The sequence below is a fragment of the Paraphaeosphaeria sporulosa genome (genome assembly GCF_001642045.1).
Source record: "Paraphaeosphaeria sporulosa strain AP3s5-JAC2a unplaced genomic scaffold CC84scaffold_2, whole genome shotgun sequence".
In the NCBI taxonomy this organism is placed as follows: Eukaryota; Fungi; Ascomycota; class Dothideomycetes; order Pleosporales; family Didymosphaeriaceae; genus Paraphaeosphaeria; species Paraphaeosphaeria sporulosa.
In genome coordinates this window covers 4,102,218-4,120,262 of record NW_017253361.1, presented here as the reverse complement: position 1 = coordinate 4,120,262, position 18,045 = coordinate 4,102,218, and the positions used below count along the sequence as shown (strand labels likewise).

Genomic DNA, 18,045 nt, shown 5'->3' with positions numbered 1-18,045 from the left:
CGGGGTACGTTATATAGAGGGTACGACAGCTGCGGGTGAGAGACGGGGGGTGGGGGACCAGGTGAAGGTGAGGGAGTGAGTGGTCGAGAGGCGTTGACGTCGTGGACCTCGAGCTCGCTCCTCGGGCGGGCGTCTTCGTGGGTTTAAACAGAGCCTTGGAGCAATCATCAAACATTCGCAAGAGATGGGTAACGAGCGAGTCCCGCGGACATGATGTGACTGCCCTGCAGGTAGAGATGGCACAAGTTCGTGTACTGAGTTCTACCGTGTCTTGCAGAAGCTCGCGAAGAGTCGAACGTTGAGAGGTAGCGATAGAACAGAGATTGACCACATCGGACGCCTTGTCGGAGACCATCAAGATAGAACTGATGCAAGTGTAGAGGACAGAGCTAAGTAAGTTCACCGAGTTCACATATAACATCACCAACCACGTAGAGTCTAAGATAGAACAAAAGTCAAGTACTTTAACAATATCGCTACAAGACGACTTTTGCCAGCCACACAAGCGGGCAGGTCTATCTTCCAGACCCAGGTTGTTCCGAACCAAAAGGAAACAAGCGCGCCATCCAAAGTGTTCGATTACAAGATATCAGATCAGGCGCCGTCGGCGCCGCTCAAAGTAAGAAGAATACGGTCTCGAGTTCCAACCCTGTGACCGTTCCGTGCGCAATTTTCAAAAATCAAAGAAATGCTTAGAGATGGATGGATGATTGTGGCGACGCCGCATAGCCACCACGGGGTATTATACAGAGCACCAGGCCGGCCATGAGAATGTGGAAGATATGAAAGGAGATGGTGATTGGGTGTGTTATGGATGGCGAGTGTGTGGACGAAGTCCAGGCAGCTTATTTCTTGTTGTTGATGCTGACCACGATGGCGACTATAATGGCGATGATGATGACGATGATGACGCAGATGAGGAGGCACCACCACTTCTTGCGACGGGCGCTGCGGGCCTTCTCGATAGCACCGCCGATTTCCGTGTTGGCCTGGACGACGTTCTCGTGGATCTCCTCACCCTTTGCCTCGATGTTCTCCACGAGGGGCTCCTGCTGCTGCACGATCGTGTCGAGGTCCTGGAAGAGCTGGGCAAGTTCGACCATCTGTTGCTCAATCTTTTGAATGGCCTCATGTCGTTCCCGCACGTTTCTCAGAGTACTATTCGCCTGGCCTTGGCGGTTTGAGTTCATAAGCTGGAGATTTGTTAGCAGTTGAACAGACAGATATCGAACATCTCAAACTACTCGCCCGTGCCATGATAGCATAGAGCAGCTAGAAATGAGACAGAGGGCGCCCAAACTTACAGCCTGTGCAAAGACTCCATCATTGGAACTATCTGCAGCAATTTCCTGAAGCTCCTGTTCGGTGGCGTTGGGGTTCACAATACGGTATTGGCGCTTGATAGCTTCCTGCTGGTCCTGTCGAAACTTCTTTTCGACGTTCTGGTAGCGGTTCATCACCGCCTTCAGCCTGCGGTCGACCTTGCCGACCTGGGGAGCATTCCGGGGATTGCCAGACTCGGGCTTCGACTTGATGTTCTTCACACGGGTCACAAGAGCGCGGTAGCCGGCCATGATCTGCGTGGTGAGATTGGTGACCTCGGTGTTGTTCGGGGTCGCGCTCGTGGCCTGAGCCTGCATGGTCCGCTCCAGGTTGTCCAACTGCGAATCAATCTGGTCTAGGGCGCGGTCGACCTCGCGGCACTCGTTGAGGATGGCATTGGGGTCTGCGCCGCCCTGCTGGCCGTAGGGCTGCATCTCAACAGCGCTCGCTGCACTTTGTCAGACTGGGTGGAGCAAGACGACGCTGGTATACATACGATCGTCATATCGGCCCTGGGCGTAATTGTTGAAGCGTGCGCCCTGCGCACCGCCGTCCTCGCGCTGGTCGTACGGGTTCGCGCCGTAGCCCATCTGCTGGTAGCCTCCGTTGCCGTACTGCGATGCCATGTTGTGTTAGCTGGTGAAGGTGTGTGTGATAGTAGGCACAAGTGAACGGAAGTGGTCTGAGGGCCCTCAGGACGCAAACGGAGGCGGCTTACACTCATGCTGAAACCCGACGTGTGGTGTGTGGGCGGTGGATCTCCTGAGACACTGGTCTTGTCGCTGCTGCAGACGCGGTCGGCAGGTAGGTGCAATGGTGCGAGACGCGGGTGTGGGAGAGCACGGCTGTGGAAGACCAATGCAGAGCAGAATCCGGAGTGAGATGGGATATGAGGGCAGTTTTGGCTCGCGTCGGCTGGCTGTGTCTGCGGTGCCTGGGGCTGTGAGCTGAAGACGACAGCTCCGCTCGCGCCCCTAAGCCTTGCCGCCCGGTGCGCTAGTCCCCCAACGCTGCTTAGCCGCCCCTTGCCCGCAGAGCCCGTCAGCCAAACAACGGGTCCCTATTCGCATGCCTGCGACGTCCGACGCCAAACGCGCCGCGTTAATCTGCCTGCCCCACGATACATGAGATGCCAGATCTTATTGCGCGAGCGTCTCCGAAACTGTGCGTGCCATGTTGTGAGATGCGTGCTGCTTTGCCGCACTCGCTGGCCGCGGACGTTCTGCAAGTCGAAGACACTTTTTTGCTTACTGCAGCCCCGAACAGTAGCTCGCCGCTCTGCTTTCTATTTTTGCACCGCCTTACACTGGTTGCCACAGAACGCGCAGTCCTATGCGCGATGCGCACATGTTTCCACTTGGTCACATTGATCCATTAACTATCGCCGTGTGGTCTCTTGCGGCTAGCTTTGCGATTTTCGCTGATCGCTTTCGCCCGAGAGACCTCGCAACCGTGTCCGAATCGGAAGGGCAGTGTAAGCTCAGCCTTATCCGACCCAGTTGGGGGCTGCGCATGCCGACCCCGACCGTTCAAAGCAAACGAACGCCATGTCACGCACTTGTGTGCCCTTCTCTATCTTGTTGCTCTTCTACAAGCTGTAGTGCACAACCTGATGACCGCATCAAACTATGACGTAGGTTTCTGGTCTGCTGTACCCCATCGCGTGCTTTCGTCGACGCCTGCCCACGTCTTCTCTGTGTAGCCGAGCCGCTGCTTGACCTCCTCGACCGTTGACTTGTCGCCGGTGTTCTTGCCAATATTATCGCTGATCTTCACAGCGTGTCGCCCTGCGGCAGAAGCGATCTTGATCACAATATTCAGCGGCACTGACTTGTTGCCCGTCGACTCCTGAACATAGTCATCTGCTCAAAGTTAGCATGTCAACACATGGGCAGAGGCACCAGTGCTTTACTAGTCAGGAAAGTGCCAACGCCAAATGTCGGCTGAAAGCCTTCCTTCTCCGCTGCCGCCTTGTACTTCAGACACAGATCGATGTTGAGCGAATCCGAGAACACAATCGTCTTCTTCGCCTTGATCCCCTGCTCGTCGTAAAACTGGCGCATCATCTTGACAAAGTCGAGCGGGTCACCGGAGTCTTGGCGCACGCCGGTGAACACCTCAGCATAAGTCCTCCGCTGCTTAGTCGCACCGTCGATGCCCGCCTGGATAGGAGGCTCCGTGTGAGCCAGTGTCTGGTTGTTAGGGTTTGTCGTAGCCGCGGCGGACGCGAGTGTGGTGGCAGCCGTTGTGATCTCCGGGATCGGCTCCTTGAACGCTCTTAAGAACGCAGGGGTGCCAAATGTATCCGTGAGCGCGATGCTTAGAACTCCTTCGCCAAACGTCGACGTCCAATATTCCAGAGCAATTCTGTTGGCTTGCTCGTAGTTGTTCGTGATGGCCGCGACGCCCATAAACCATTCGTGTGCAACCGTCCCAATCGGCATCAGCCCGTGCTTCATTGCAAAGTGGACGTTGCTGGTGCCTGTGAGCTTGCCCTGCCATCCTTTTGGAGCGCCGTCGGCTTCTGCACGGCGCAGTCCTTGGAGCACCAAGTCCTGGGTGTGATAATCGCGTCGCCGCCGGGTGCCAAACTCGGAGAAGATGCATCCCTCCTGTAGTAGCTTCGATCCCTTCTCATATGCCTTCTCAACCTGGCCGGTGTGGCTCCAGTCCTTATCGACAAACTTGAAGTACGCCTCGCTCACCAAGGCGAGCAGTGGTATTTCGTACAGAATCGTCTCCACCCACAAGCCTTCAGTTTGTATGCTGAAATCGCCGAGGTCGTCGTCGGAGCCTGTATCGTTAATGGGCTTGAAGACTAGCTTCAATTGCTTCGACGGGTGGAGGCGGAAGTTCGAGAGAAAATGAAGGTACTGGTCATTCAGGTAATGGCATGTGGATTTCAGGAACTTGTACTCTTCATCGGAAAGAGCAATGTTCTCGAGTTCTATGCTTGTCAGAGGATCTTCTCACCAATACACAATGAACTCACTGTCGACCTGTGCCTGCAGCCAGCGGAAAGCCGCGCGGTTCAGCTTCTTGTCTGGTGTTCGATTGGTGAAGCTGTAGGTTACGGCGATATCCGGGAAGAACTTGAGTACGCAACATTGCATGGTAAGTTTGTAGAGGTCCCTAGCCGCGTCAGCCTTACGGTCGCGCAGAACCAGTGGCCTCCATACGTATCGAGCAGCGAGAAAATGCCCTCGGGCAGCTGCGCGGAGGTCGCCTCAGCCATGGTGTCGCAATGTGATCGAGCAGAAGTTCGGAGTTGTGACGAGACAGAGGGGTGGTGGGGCAGAGTAGCTTTTGTACTAAACTAGCAGGCGGGTCTGCGGCGCATCGTAACGTGGGACGGTGCTCGATTCAGTGAACGTGACACGATTTCCAGACAAGGAACAGAACAATCGGCCGCGACGATACATACAAAGCATGTCGACGCCGCCGTAGCGCATCACAGACCGCGTCATCTTGAAGGTTAGCGTGATCTGCAGCCTTACAGCTGCAGGCAACGGGTGCGGAAACCGATGAGTGTTATCGATAGCTTAGCTCGGCCGCGGCAACAACCTGCTATTTCCCCGCCTCAGCAGAAGACCTATCACGTGCAATCGTTGTTTCTTGGCCTGTATCATTGAGTAACCTTTTGCTTACTTAACATGTCTTTGTTAGTTTCTCATGTAGATTGACGAGAGTCCTCTATCTGAAGCTGAGACGTGCCTCGTTATGGCGACACCACAAAAAAAAAAGTACCAATAACCATCGAATCGTAGCTTCGCTTTGAAGATCACATTGCTCTGCACTGTGTATGCCACGCCTCTACTAGGAGATTGCCTATTGTTATGTTCGTTTATCCGTAAAGGGAACCTCGACCAACGAATGAGAAGAAATGAAAGGATGCTTCAACAGCCGGACCTATGTCCCAGCTTATTCGCACGAGGTGCATGCAGCCAGCTGGTCAGCGCCTGCGGAAGACGAAGTGACTTGATGGGTCTAGTTGATGTCAGTGTCGAGGTGCTGGAACCATCGACCGCGCCCATGAGTTTTGTTGTGATCCCTTCTTGTTGATGTTCAGCAGACCATGCATACAGCAGCTCACGTGTCTGCCGATGCCCCGCTCGTTGAGCTGCTTCCATGGCGTCGATAATCCAGCGTCCCTCCTTCGTGCCAACATTGGCCTTAGTCTCAAGCAGCATCTTCACTATTTGTGTACGGCCTTCTCCTGCAGCTGCCGACAATGCAGTCATACGGGCTCCACCCTGAGCGTAAACCTTTGCTCCATTGTCAAGCAGTATCTGAACAATATGCTCATGACCCCGTCTTGCAGCTGCTTGTAGCGCATTGCCATGATATCCACCCTGTAAATTGACATCGGCCTGGTTCGCTAATAATATCTTGACCACGTGCTGATGGCGGCCATATGAAGCAGCCTGTAGCGCGCTGCCAAAATATCCACCCTGAGCGTTGATCTCAGCGCCCCTGTCAAGCAGTATCTGGACCACTTGCGCATGACCTTCTGATGCAGCCACTTGCAGGGCATTGGCATAAAATCCAACCTGTGCGTTGACCTCTGCTCCACGGTCGAGTAGCGTCTCAACGACCTGCGCATGGCCCTTCATTGCAGCTGCTTGTAGTGCGCTGACACAGGCTCCACCCTGCGCATGAATGTTAGCGTTTTTATCAAGTAAAGACTTGACTATTCGCTCATTTCCTCCATGTGCAGCTGCCTGGAGTGCATTGCCAAACGTTCCACCCTGCGCGTTGACATCGGCATGATCGAGCAGCAACTGGACTACTTGCTCGTGGCGTCCCCATGAAGCTGCCTGTAGTGCATTGCCGTATCTTCCGCCCTGGGCATTTATGTTTGCGTTTTTATCAAGTAGTAGCTTGACTATTCGCTCGTGGCCTCCGAATGAAGCTGCTTGTAAAGCGTTGCCGTAGAATCCGCCCTGCGTATTGACATCGGCGCTGATAAGCAGCATTTGGACTACCTGCTCATGGCCTTCAAAAGATGCTGCTTGCAGTGCGTTGCCGTAATAGCCACCTTGCGCGTTAACGTCGGTAATCTTGCTTTCAAGCAGTGTTCTGACTATCGCCTCGTGGCCTGCCTGCGATGCTGCTTGTAGTGCATTCCCAAACTCTCCACCCTGGTCATTAATTTCAGCATCTTGATCCAGCAGCATCTTCGTAATTGTGCTCAGATTCAACAGGGCAGCGTAGTAGAGCGGCGCAGCTATGCTTTCTGCCCCCTTTTCTAGATTGGGCTTGTCCTCTGGCCAGTCCGGATTACTCAATTGAAGCCATGTAAGATAGGCCGTTTTGTTCTCTAACAATAGATTCAGCGCAAGGTGACTCACTCCTTCCTCATCTTCTGTCTCTCGAAGATGGTGACTCCAGAACCTTGCTACATATAGTGCAAGGGCGAAGGTCTGCAGTGTTTCTTCCGATAATGGCTGCGGTAACTGGGCCAGGTACTTCAAGCAGCTTACCGTTATCAGGACTTGACATTCAACCTTTCCCATGCCGTATTTTTTCGCTGGCCCTTGCCTGATTCTGTCCGACAACAAGTATTCCTGCACTGAATAGTGTGCTAAAGCAACGATCCGCTTCGTCATAACAACTGTGACAGTGACTAAGCTAGAACAGATGTTCAGAACTTCTAGCGGGTCCTCGAGTACTTCATCGCGGTCGAACGATTGGTCGCGCTTTGAATCGAGGGCGATAATTTCAGCGATCTCTTCGACGGACAGTGGACGTTGTGAGAACGTTAGCCACTGCAAGATGCGCATTGCGTAGTTAGAGTCTTCTTCGCCTATAGCAGAAAGTATGCAGTCGTACGTCTGGTCTAATGTTTGCGGCAAAGTGGCGAGTGACTTGCGCAGCATCGCCCGATTGCGACACACTCCCAGCCTATCAAGCTGGCACACAGCCCATCGGAACCTGTATCAATATCAGCTTGGGTTGTATAGACTATTGGCAGAACATATATACATCCCACGAGCTCCACCCATCAACGCAGTCTCGATCTCTTGCCTGATAGCAGCGTCCTTATTCCATTTTGCCAAATCTTTATCGTCAGATAACCGTTGCTGGATGTATCGTTGTATGTCCATGTCCACTTTATCCTCTCGAAGACGAATAGTGTCCTTGTCCAGTATAAACTTTTCTAGAGATTTCTCGATATCTCGCTCTTTCCGACTAGTCAAGAGCAAATGCATATTGTCTAGTTGCCATCCAGCTACAGTTTCGATTACGTCCATCAGTTCCGGGCGAAGGATACATTCATCGAGAGCATCAAGAACGATGTAGACTTGCCCCAGTTCCTGTACCGTTAGCCGTAGTACTTCCAAGAATGCATGCAGTGTTGGCAGGCGTCCAGTGTTTTCGCACGAGGCGAACAACTCGTCAATGCTTTTCGGTATTATGGCCGCGCGCTGCAGCAGCTGGGAGAGCAACGAGCGGATTGCTAGATCTGGATCTCGTTTCTGTGCATCTTTGAAATCAAAGTAAAAGTACGCTGTCGCCATACTGGTATCGGACCCGCAGTGCTGTCGCAGGTTTTCAATAACAGTAGCGCTCAGGATGGTCTTTCCACATCCTGGAATCCCGTGCAGCCAGAGCCGCGATGCTACACCCACCTTCCATCTCGTAAATTGTTCGCCCTCTACGAGCCAGGTTCCGGTCCCAGCCTGCCGCTGCTTGAGGGCCTTGTGGTAGTTGATGGATGGGTCAGGTGCCGAAAGCCACTTGCAGATCTTGCCGAGCCTCTCTTTTTGACTTTCGCCCACAGAAGCACTTGTGATGTCTTCGTGTACCATTTTCTTCAGTCTCTTGATCGCATGCTCCTTGCCTTCGCCGTATATGAGTGGCATGTAGATACCAAAGATTCCCAGCAGACAGTAGGCCGCATCCTCCTCACGTGTCGTCTGGCGATTGTCTGTCCAAGAGAAACGCTCAGCGATCGTGAACTCCGATATTTCGCGGCCGTGGAGAGCGTCAACCGGTATTCCAGTAATTTCTCGAATCATGTGTCTGAGTGAATCTTTGTCACCTAGCCTCCTTCCGTTCCTAGAGAAAAATTCAACCGATGTTGGAGCCAAAAGTTCCTGGAGCGTCCAACCTCTAGAATCTTCTCATCAGCATGACCGGACCGTACGAGCGCTATTTCACTTACCTTGTGAACCATCTGCTCTGCTTGAATGCCAACTTGCCATCCTCATCCAGAGTATCGTGCTCGACATCAGGAAGGTAGACGTAACATCGCGTTGCGCGCTGATACCAGCGAAACATGGAATTTATCGATTCTTGAAGCTCGGAGCTATCTGACTTGTCGATGCAGCAAGTGTCAACCCAGAAATAGTCCAGATCATCCTGCTTAGCCTGTTGTGCGCAGAAGCGAAGCTTCCGATATCCTTCGCTACTTGGGCTATTAAAATCTTTTGCGTTATTGATGTTCTTCAAATCTTCAAAGGTCACCTCTTGTCCGTCCATCCAGGTGTGGGAGAGGATCGCATAGTTGGGAATATCCTTTTTCTTGATATAGTTTCTGGTCCATTCGAATCTGCCATCGGTTGCGGTGTATAAGAGTCGCATCAAGCCGAGTTTTGGCGCGAGTCATAGAAGAGTTCTCGTAGTCCGAAGGGAGACCGGAGTGTATTGTGGAAAGCTGTTGACAAGGGCAGACTTCACCTTAAAACCAGGAGCGGGGGCTGCAGCCTGTCCGCATGCTGTGCCATGAATTTGAGGCAGGGGTTTGCAGGCCGTGCTCGCACACAGCGCTTAGCCATGACTGCAAGCAGGGAGGCAGCGCTTGCGCGTGTATGCGACACCCCTCGAGGCAGGAAGCAACGAGTGGCGTCAACACGACTCTCGTACCTGGCCACGACTTCAGTCTAGAGGTGCTTGTGACGGACGGCATCGGTTTAGTACACTGGTCAACGTCCCGGCCCCCAACATGCAGACAAGTAGCGGGAGCGGGCGCGGCAAGGAAGCCGAGGCCGATCAAGGGCCTTATCGATAAGGATAGCTTAGCTGAGCCGCGGCGGGCTGGACCCTGAGCAGCGGGCAGAGGCGAAATAATGGGCGCGCTCTCCTTCGCTGCACCCCTCGCACATTGACGCACAGTGATGTTGGTCGCTTTCTCGCTACTGGCCATCTCGCTGTCATTCTTGTTCCTCAAGCGCCCCCCTTCGACATGGCTCGCCTATCTTCGTCAAAATGCGCCCCCGCCTACGGTAGGCACTGAACGCAAGCCTTCTCCACCCACTGCAGACCGAGAGGAACCCGCAGTCGAGCCCCCAGACAGCCAGAAAAGGCGCCCAAGCGAAAGCTCGTCGTCCGAAGGCACACCAAAGATCGCTCCCAAGGACAGTGCAAATGGCGCCGTCCCGACCTTCACTCTCGCGGCGCACGAGAGCTCCGACGAGGACGACGAGGACAACCTTCCCCCGCCCTCTTTCCCAGCCCTAAACTCGGCGCAGAGGGCGTCTGCACCGTCGCCAACGATAGCTATGCCAGCGCCGCCCAAAGTGGCGCCTATGGCCCCTCCTGTCAGACCCGCGTCCTCTCTTATGCCCCCGCCTACACTGAAGGCCTCCAACCTGCGCGCCCTACCCACACCTACGCAAGGCCTGCGTGTACCCACCACGGGCCCTCTGCCGAATCGCGGACCCGTGCCGAATCGAGGGCCCCCAGCTTCGAACGGCGGTCTTATGCCAACCGCCACAGTCAAAACACCAAACTCGCGAGGCAAGGTGCTACTCTCACCCGGGCATTCACCGCTGGACTGGGCGAATCTTCAGCGCTCGGGAGCAAATCTGGCGGGTGTACCTTCGCTCATCCGCGTCACTCCCGCCATGCTCAAGGAAAACAACGGCCGGAAAGGCAAGCCCGCGTGGTCGAGTTACGAAGGCAAAGTGTACAACATCACACCCTACCTGCCCTTCCACCCGGGCGGCGAAGGAGAGCTGCGGAGGGCAGCAGGGAAGGACGGGCGGAAGCTGTTCATGGAAGTGCACCCGTGGGTGAACTGGGACAATATGCTTGGCGAGTGCCTGGTCGGCATCATGGTGACGGAAGAGCAGGCGCGCCCGACGAGCAGCCTGGAAGACATGGACTGAACTTGAGATACCCCATAGACGGCAATAGAACGGGTTGGCATTTCCTATCCTCTCTCAGCCACGTCTCCATCACAAGTGTGGTCGTCTTACTGGCCTTTTACATGGAGCGTTCTAAGCACGTTCGAGCATGCCAGTTGGTTTGGCTTATTACGGTGCCAAACCCACAAAACCTAAACACTCATGCCTGCTCAGATGAATGCAGCGACCTAGAGCGGCACAATCGAGTCCGTTGCTGGCTACATAAACGTCACTTTTGAGACACAAGAACCCTCCACTGAGACAATGCTGAACGCGCCAGAACCTGAATTTCACTGCTTTGCAAGATGCATGATATTGGGTGATGTGCGTGCCCGCCTTTCCGCCCTGGCGGCAGTCGCACTTGCTTCAGCGGAAGCCGCGCCTCGCCCATCGTGCGTGCCTCAAGTCACCAAACCTCCCCGTCCTATCTACTGATCCACAATCCAACATCCAACTCATGGACCGCTCCCGTCTCCCCTCTCGCCTCGCCATCCTCCACCGTACATCTCCCTCCTCTTCTACCCCTCACTACTGACACCATACCAGTCCTCGCCCGTCTAATCACCCTCCTTGCCACGCACCTCCTCTTCACCGTAACCCTCTACCTCTCCACCGCTCCGGCACCCACCCACCCCACGCCCCTCCTCTACGCCCCCCTCATCTGGGGCCTTGCCGCCGACACCGCCGAGATCCTCGCCCTGATCACGCGCACCGAGGACGGCATGCCCCGCGCGCCGACATGGGCGATGGTAGTAGGCGAGACGTTGGCGGTCGGGCTGTGTAGCGTGGGGTGGGTTCTTTACAAGCCCGGGGCGTCTTTTGCTTTGACGGAAGAGGGGAGGTGGGGAGCGAGGCTGTGGGTGGGTGTTGCGGGGTTGGTGTAAGTGTCATTGCGTCCTTCCGCGAGTGGGGTGGTGATATGCAGGGGCTGACGTTGATAGGGGCGTGAGAGTTTGTATTGTAGGGATCGTGACCGTTGACGAGGCGCGGATGAGGAGGAGGGCGAGAGCGCTACAGTTCGGGGCGAGGGGGACGGGATGGGGGACGGGCATTGGAGATGTTGTAAGGGGGTGGAGAAGAAGGTAAATTGATGCTGTGCTGAGCGAGGAGATGACCATCCGTGGTAATAATAACCACCGCTATCGGCAGTGCGATATATCGAGTCAACTCTGTGTAACCACTCAGTTCTAGGAAATAGTAGGATGTGAACAATAAAGAGCGGCAATGCTCAAGTCCAGTCATTCCAGATGAGATGACGTGAATAGAGGATGATCATTGACGTTTATTTGGACGGTGAGATGCTGTCCGCGAACCCTTTCATTATCTTCTCCATCATTTCTATGCCCGTCAGTTCTTCAGCACTAGGCCCCTGTTCCGCTTTCTTGTCCTCTTTGAACCCGCCCTTCTTCATGATAGACTCCATCATGCGAATGCCTTTGAGCTCCTGCAGCGGCGGGATATTCTCCAACGCCGCTGAATCAACGGCGTCAAAGTCCACGCCCGAGGATGGCTTTACGGCGTCCTTGATCTCAAAGGTCTTCTCGGGCGTAATAATGTAGTCGCACTGCACCTCGGCAGCCTTTCTAGGCTTGATGCGCTCCAGGCCCAGCTCGGCCTCGTCGACCACCTGGCAGTCATGTGCGACGGCCACCACAGGGACCTGCTCCCGCATGACTTTTATATCGTGGAGGAGCGCCCACTGGACTTCGAAGAGGCCCTGGCCTTCCCATACAACCACGCCCTGCGTATTGAAAGCGAGACCCCCGAAGACGCAAAGATCCACCTTTATGCCTTCTTCCTGCAGCTGCGCCAGCGACAGGTGGCGCCCGATCCCAGGCCTCTCCATGCCGTCCAACCAGCTCGCAACCTGCAGCTCTGCCTCGGCGATCCTCTGCGGGCTGAGCAGCACAAATCCCCTGCGCAGCCTGTACGTCCCCACGAGTACCTTCTTCCCATCCTTGAGCGCGCGGTATCTCAGCTCTTCCAGGCTGCCGTCCGACGTGGCCAGGATGGTGGTCGCCGCTTTGTAGCATGGCAACTGGACCAGGCGGTCCACAGCCGCCGAAGAGCCGCGGAAATCGGGCGTGAACGAGAGGAAGTCGTAGTGGAAGCGAGAGTCTGGTTTCGCGTGCTTGAGCAGCTCTTTGTAGACGCGCTGCCAGATGAGCTGCCTGCGGTCGGCGTGGAGCGAGGGCGGCGCCGTCATTGGAGTCGGGGTCTAAGTAGCGAGCGATGGGGAAGCGATTGTAGGTCTGTTACGGAGGAAAGAGGCAGAGGCGCTGCTGCGTTGGGTGGAGGACGAGGAGGCAAAAATCGATCGCTCGAGACATGCCGCAAGTGGACGATGGAGGGGTACCGGGCGAGCTTCACGAGACTGCTGCCATCGTGATGGTTTCGCTGACTAAAGAGGACCAACACGGCTGGCCTTAGCCTTCATCGTCGTCTTCATGAACATCATCTGTAGCCTGAGAGTCTATCGCACACATGTCGACTAGGGCGACATCCTGGAGGACGTCGTTCATGGGGTTTGCCGTTCACGCTTTTCCGGCCTTATTCCCGCGGATGCTTATCCGGACCGGGGTCTACATCTGGGTGCGAGATGCGACCTCGTCATCAACAACACTTTGTGGGGAATGACCTCCTCTCCTGTAAACAGAACATTTCCCTTTGTTGTGCCGTCTTCAAATTGATATAGAAGGTGAAAATCGGTTTTTATATGAACCGGTGCCCTACCTCTTCGGTCTCCAATGACTGCATCTCCGGATGATTCCATCGCGTCAAGCAGTGGGGCACCCCGTTCAGAAGACATTGAACTTGAGGTCGCCAGCGGGCCAGAGAAGAGTCATGTGGATGTCACGAGGTCCACTCAACAATCCTCAAGACCCCAAAGCCAGCATGCTGGACAGCTGCAACAAGTGGACGAGAAGCCGAACAACACGAACGGCCAAACGATAGTCAAGAACCTACTATGGCTGGCCAAAGACCAATGGTTCCTCATAGCCATGGGCCTCATCATCCTAATTGCATCCCAAGTCCAAGTCCCCTCCTCCCAACAACCCATCAAACGCACCATCATAACCTACCTCTCCGTGTCGGTAATCTTCTTCATCAATGGCTGCACCCTCTCCACGCGCGTCCTCCTCGACAACTACAAGAAATGGAAGATCCACTTCTTCGTGCAGCTCCAATGCTATCTCGTCACGTCGGCGGCGACCTTCGCCATCGTCAGCCTCTGCGCCACAAACCCCTCCTTCATGGACCCCTGGCTGCTCATCGGCTTCCTCTTCCTCGGCAGCGCGCCCACAACAATGTCCTCCAACGTCGTCATGACGCGCCAAGCCCACGGCAACACGGCCCTCACCGTCGTCCAGTCCGTCATCGGTAACTTCCTGTGCCCCTTCCTGACCCCCGTCCTCCTCCAAATGTACCTCGCCTGCGGCGCGTGGTACACGCGCGTGCTCGCGGGCAGCGGCGGGGGCGACAGTGCCTACGCCGAGATCTACCGCCGCGTGTTCAAGCAGCTGGGTCTGTCGCTGTTCCTGCCCATGGCCCTCGGGCAGGCGGTGCAGTACCTCTTTCCCGCAGCTACAAAAAAGGTCTTCGTAGACTGGAAGCTGATCAAGCTTTCTTCCGTTGCGCTGCTCACGCTCGTCTGGCAGACTTTCGATCAGGCGTTCCGCAGCGACGCCTTCGCCTCCGTGCGGCCTTCCAACATCGTCTTCGTCGTCTTCATTAACGTTGCGCTCTATGGTGTTTGGCTGGGCATATGCTTTGTGGCGGCGACGATATGGCTGGACCGGCGGGATGTGATTGCGTGCTGCTACTGTTGTCCGAGTAAGGCGCTGTCCATGGTGGTGCCGCTAAGCGCGGTCATGTATATTGATGTGAGTCCTGTGGAGCAGTCCAAGCTGCAAATTCCGGCGATTATATTCCAAGCGTTGCAAGTGGCCATTGGAGGGGTCTTGACGGTGGTGTTCCGGCGGTGGATCAGGCCGTTCGAGCAAGATGGGGAGGAGGAGGAGAAAGAGAAGAGGGAAGGTAGACATGCGGGCAGAGATGGAGGGGGCAAAGCTGAGGTTTGAGAGAAACGGGACATTGTGCCCGGGCACTTGTCGAGGTGAGAGCAGATAGCTATACATCGTCACTCGCCAATCTACTATCTACAACCCACACCCTATTCCTGAACTACTCATCCCTTCCCAGTCTACAGTCTCAAAGCCCATAGCGCCTGGTCAAATGCCCACATGCTCCGCCCACCCCAGAGTAACCTGCACACCCCTACCTCTCCCCAACGTCCTCATCCCCCTCCAATTCGCGCACTCCATGGTCCCTCCAAATATGCTCTACAAGCGCCTCTGCCACCCCACACACCGTATCCGCCTCCCGCCACCGCGAGCACAAAATACAAGCGAGCCCGCCGCCCTCCCGATGACACTTGGCTAGGAACCTTGTCCCTACCCAAAACGTGCGGTCGAGCGCCCCCTCCCGTGACGAAGCTTTGACGATCTCCCACGCTTTGTTGGGTGAGGCGGGGATGTGGGTTGAGCAGGAAGGACAGCGGTTGGTTCCGTCGGGCAGGAAGGGGGCGGGGAGGGTGAGGGTTGGCGTGCGTTGGAGGGTAAGGGCGTAGGAGCAGTAGAGGGATGGATGGGGGGTTCTGGATTTTGAGGGACTGCGGGCGGGACTGCGGGATGAAGGGCGGTGGTGGTGTTGATATTGCAAGGTTTTGGTATGGTGGTCGTGGAGGACGTCGTCGGGCGTGTGCACGGTGGGCGTGGGTGGAGAGGGGTAGGCGCCGGGGAGCAGATGGTCTGGGGCTGTGGGGCCTAGCGCTGGAAGCATGCGCTGGTACTGCATTGTGAGTGCGTCAATGACTGCTGAGCGGGCGGTGCGTGTGGTATGGACCAGCTCCTTCAGATGGTATGAAGGGGTGTGGCGTGGGAAGTCAGAGTGGAGGATGACATCTTCGTAGGTGTAGAGGAGTCTCTGCTGCAGAAGGATGATCTGCGCCTGCAGTTGGTTCCGCGTGATCACTGCGAAGGTTTAGTAGTTGCAGAGGTCGAGGCAAAGTATGGCAGACGTACAATCCCCAACAGCAAATTTCTCGCCCAGGCGATGATATCCCCGGTCATACTCCGCGCGTACGAGCTCATATGAATGCTCAATAGACTCTCTGTCGCTGTCGCACGACTTATCGCGTGGGTGCCTACTCCGACTCCTGGATTCTCTTCGGTGATGGTTGTTGCCACGTTCGGAGCGCGCCTCCCGTCGAGCAGGGCCCTCGGGCTCAGACAAATGCTCTTCTATCTCTTGCTTGATATCTTCCTTGAGACCTTTCTTCGTGTTCTTCGTCTTCTTCTTGAGCTTCCGGTAGAGGTCGCCCGCTGAGCCGAATGATTTCGCCAGCGTGGAGACGAGCGAGACAACGATTACGATGTCTTGTAGTACGTCTTTGGTCTGGTGACAAGTTAGCCAGTTTGCCAGCGACATGATAGGACTGTCCGCAATCAGGTCAGCGTACATCTCCGATTTCTTTCTTCATGGATATCTCTGGCATTACGGTGGATGGGGGATGGTGGATGGTGAAAAGCGTCGTCGCCGTGCAAGAGAAGATGAGAGTAAACAGTTTTGAAACGGAGGTACGCGTGAGAACACAGCCATCTCGAGGTTGGCCGGTTGATCACCAGGCACCGGCAGCGGCTGACCGACCGGTCCTACGAGGTGACTGCACGAGGCTGTATCTCGCGGCATCTGAGCTGTAAGCCTCGCGCACGTGGCCACGCATCTCTGCGTACCAGATGCATTTGGTGAGGCGGATCTATCCAGTCGCAGTGCCCACGTCTGCCCTGGGCAATGGAGGATTCTATTCGTTGGGCATCTTGTCGCAGTTGCGATGAACAACGCCGGCGGACTGATCTCATCACCAGTCCGTGACGCTTTCTTTCCAAAGGGGATTCTGGCGCATCTTTCTGTACCGCAGAATGCTGACAGGCAGCTCGCAGAGTGGGTGGGAGCGGTCACTCAAGGTTCAGCTCGCTCGAACGCACGAGGCGCGGTTTCCCTGTTACAGGCTAGCCTGCCGGGTCCCTGCTGCAAGGCTTCCCGCCAGGCCATCATCCCACCTGTTCTCTCCATTCCACAAAAAGGTAGCGACGCGTGTTGCACGTCAACTACATCCCGCTCACCTGTAGACCGTGTGCCCCCATGCTCCGCCACTATGGCCTCCTGTCTCGTCTGCACTCTAGCCCACGATCTAGAGCAAGAGCAGAGCACATCAATGACGTAGTCGAGGCCGCGCGAGGCTTCAAGCTACCTTCGGATCCTCCCTAACACGGGGAGCATCGTCCAAGCTGCCGTTGACTCGAGACATGATTGTCGCGGACATGCAGCCCCGACCAACCCACGCCGCAATCACCGCCTTCATCTCCTCCCTCCTCCCGCCCAAACCCACCGACGTCAACCTCCTCTACCACGTCCCCCGACACCCGCGCTACACCCCCGACACTGCGCGCGTAGACCAAATCGTCCTGAGCGTCACACCGACCCCGGGTGTCTACGATCTGATAGGCTATGCGCCGCCCAGCGGCCACCGCCCGCGCGGCGAAACGGTCCCCCGCCTGCCGCGCACGCTGTGTTTCCTGCACCGCCCATTCGCGCTCGACCGCCGTCGCGTGCGCAGAGACACGCTCGTGTTGGCCAGCCACACATCGTTTGACGAGCATCTGACGGTGGGGTGGAACGTCGCGTTGGCGGGGCTGCTAGGCGTAGATGCCGGGACGAGCGAGTGCGTGCAGGGCTACAAGGAGGATCCGGAGAGGAAGATGGGAATTGTGGGAACGACGGCGACGACGGCGGTGGCGCTGGAGGGCGTGCTGAGGGAGCAGTTTGGCGCGTTTGAGGCGAGGCTGGGGCAGGGTGGAGACGAGCAGGTGCGCGTGGTGGCGATTATGAATGCTTTTAATCCAGGGGAGGTGGGGAGAGTTTTAGAGCTGGCTGAGCGGAGGGGCTGGATTGCCTCGAAGGAGCATGGAGGCGGCAAGCAGGTGCTGTATTTGACCGGACAGCCGAGGGAGAGTGGAGTAGCTGCGGCCAAAGAGTACGGACTTCGGGTCGTGTGCGTCGGTCATCGTGCAGCAGAGGATTGGGGCATTCGTTATATGTCGAGGCGGCTGAGGGAGGACTTTCCAGGCGTGGACGTGAAGGAGGTGTACGAGGAAGAGGAGCCGACCCTGAAGGAGGTGCGCAGGGGGGAGAGATCTCGCGAATGATCAGTGTGTATCTACCCTGCCATGCTGCCTTTGAGTTGATTGATAAGTGTGAGCACAACTAAACGTGTAACTCTGTCTTGCTAAGCCGATAAGGCGTGGCGTTGCGAGCCTCTGGGTGACAGTAGAGCGATACTCTTGCTTCCATGCATGTGCTTACTTTGATCATTGAGAGCATATTCTATCAGCCCATGCCAACCAACTTCTTAATATCATAATTCATGGTGTGAGTACGATCGGTATATCTGGTACCTGCTGCGGGAAAGGTTTTCCTGGATATGTATTGCTGATCGCACCTGCCTCCCGAAGATTTGAAAAAGAAAGCA

The 18,045-nt window shown here is 55.8% G+C and overlaps 9 protein-coding genes across 9 annotated transcripts; 3 read left to right on the top strand and 6 right to left on the bottom strand.

Annotated features, from left to right (window-relative positions):
- Positions 1–463: 463 nt before the first annotated feature.
- On the bottom strand, positions 464–2,464 carry CC84DRAFT_1161616 (t-SNARE). The gene is made up of 4 exons (XM_018177788.1): positions 2,042–2,464; positions 1,820–1,937; positions 1,305–1,771; positions 464–1,193 (listed from the first exon to the last, which is right to left on the bottom strand). The coding sequence occupies exons 1-4, from the start codon at positions 2,045–2,047 to the stop codon at positions 846–848; spliced, it is 939 nt and encodes a 312-aa protein (XP_018041121.1). The 5' UTR covers positions 2,048–2,464; the 3' UTR covers positions 464–845.
- A 152-nt stretch (positions 2,465–2,616) lies between these two features.
- Positions 2,617–4,815, bottom strand: CC84DRAFT_1113284 (nicotinate phosphoribosyltransferase). Its single transcript, XM_018175346.1, has 4 exons — positions 4,503–4,815; positions 4,316–4,455; positions 3,236–4,270; positions 2,617–3,185 (listed from the first exon to the last, which is right to left on the bottom strand). The coding sequence occupies exons 1-4, from the start codon at positions 4,556–4,558 to the stop codon at positions 2,950–2,952; spliced, it is 1,467 nt and encodes a 488-aa protein (XP_018041120.1). The 5' UTR covers positions 4,559–4,815; the 3' UTR covers positions 2,617–2,949.
- Positions 4,816–5,696: 881 nt separating this feature from the next.
- Positions 5,697–5,948, bottom strand: CC84DRAFT_1065126 (ankyrin; the record flags this gene model as incomplete). The annotated part of the gene is made up of 1 exon (XM_018173625.1): positions 5,697–5,948. A coding segment is annotated over one exon (252 nt), but the record flags the coding sequence as incomplete, so codon positions are not given.
- Positions 5,949–6,316: 368 nt separating this feature from the next.
- CC84DRAFT_1139523 (HET-domain-containing protein) lies at positions 6,317–9,257 on the bottom strand (the record flags this gene model as incomplete). The annotated part of the gene is made up of 3 exons (XM_018176242.1): positions 8,492–9,257; positions 7,309–8,439; positions 6,317–7,257 (listed from the first exon to the last, which is right to left on the bottom strand). Coding segments are annotated over exons 1-3 (2,490 nt in total), but the record flags the coding sequence as incomplete, so codon positions are not given.
- Positions 9,258–9,347: 90 nt separating this feature from the next.
- CC84DRAFT_493124 (uncharacterized protein) lies at positions 9,348–10,606 on the top strand. Its single transcript, XM_018186514.1, has one exon. The coding sequence runs from the start codon at positions 9,444–9,446 to the stop codon at positions 10,434–10,436; it is 993 nt and encodes a 330-aa protein (XP_018041117.1). The 5' UTR covers positions 9,348–9,443; the 3' UTR covers positions 10,437–10,606.
- Positions 10,607–11,470: 864 nt separating this feature from the next.
- CC84DRAFT_1161612 (uncharacterized protein) lies at positions 11,471–12,961 on the bottom strand. Its single transcript, XM_018177787.1, has one exon. The coding sequence runs from the start codon at positions 12,658–12,660 to the stop codon at positions 11,737–11,739; it is 924 nt and encodes a 307-aa protein (XP_018041116.1). The 5' UTR covers positions 12,661–12,961; the 3' UTR covers positions 11,471–11,736.
- Positions 12,962–13,417: 456 nt separating this feature from the next.
- CC84DRAFT_1066698 (sodium bile acid symporter family protein) lies at positions 13,418–14,476 on the top strand (the record flags this gene model as incomplete). Its single annotated transcript, XM_018173638.1, has 1 exon — positions 13,418–14,476. A coding segment is annotated over one exon (1,059 nt), but the record flags the coding sequence as incomplete, so codon positions are not given.
- Positions 14,477–14,561: 85 nt separating this feature from the next.
- On the bottom strand, positions 14,562–16,466 carry CC84DRAFT_1161610 (uncharacterized protein). The gene is made up of 3 exons (XM_018177786.1): positions 15,976–16,466; positions 15,539–15,911; positions 14,562–15,487 (listed from the first exon to the last, which is right to left on the bottom strand). Exons 1-3 carry the CDS (start codon positions 15,994–15,996, stop codon positions 14,733–14,735), a joined length of 1,149 nt encoding a protein of 382 aa, XP_018041114.1. The 5' UTR covers positions 15,997–16,466; the 3' UTR covers positions 14,562–14,732.
- A 120-nt stretch (positions 16,467–16,586) lies between these two features.
- CC84DRAFT_1161609 (uncharacterized protein) lies at positions 16,587–17,870 on the top strand. The gene has a single exon (XM_018177785.1). The coding sequence runs from the start codon at positions 16,823–16,825 to the stop codon at positions 17,720–17,722; it is 900 nt and encodes a 299-aa protein (XP_018041113.1). The 5' UTR covers positions 16,587–16,822; the 3' UTR covers positions 17,723–17,870.
- The last annotated feature ends 175 nt before the right edge of the window (positions 17,871–18,045 follow it).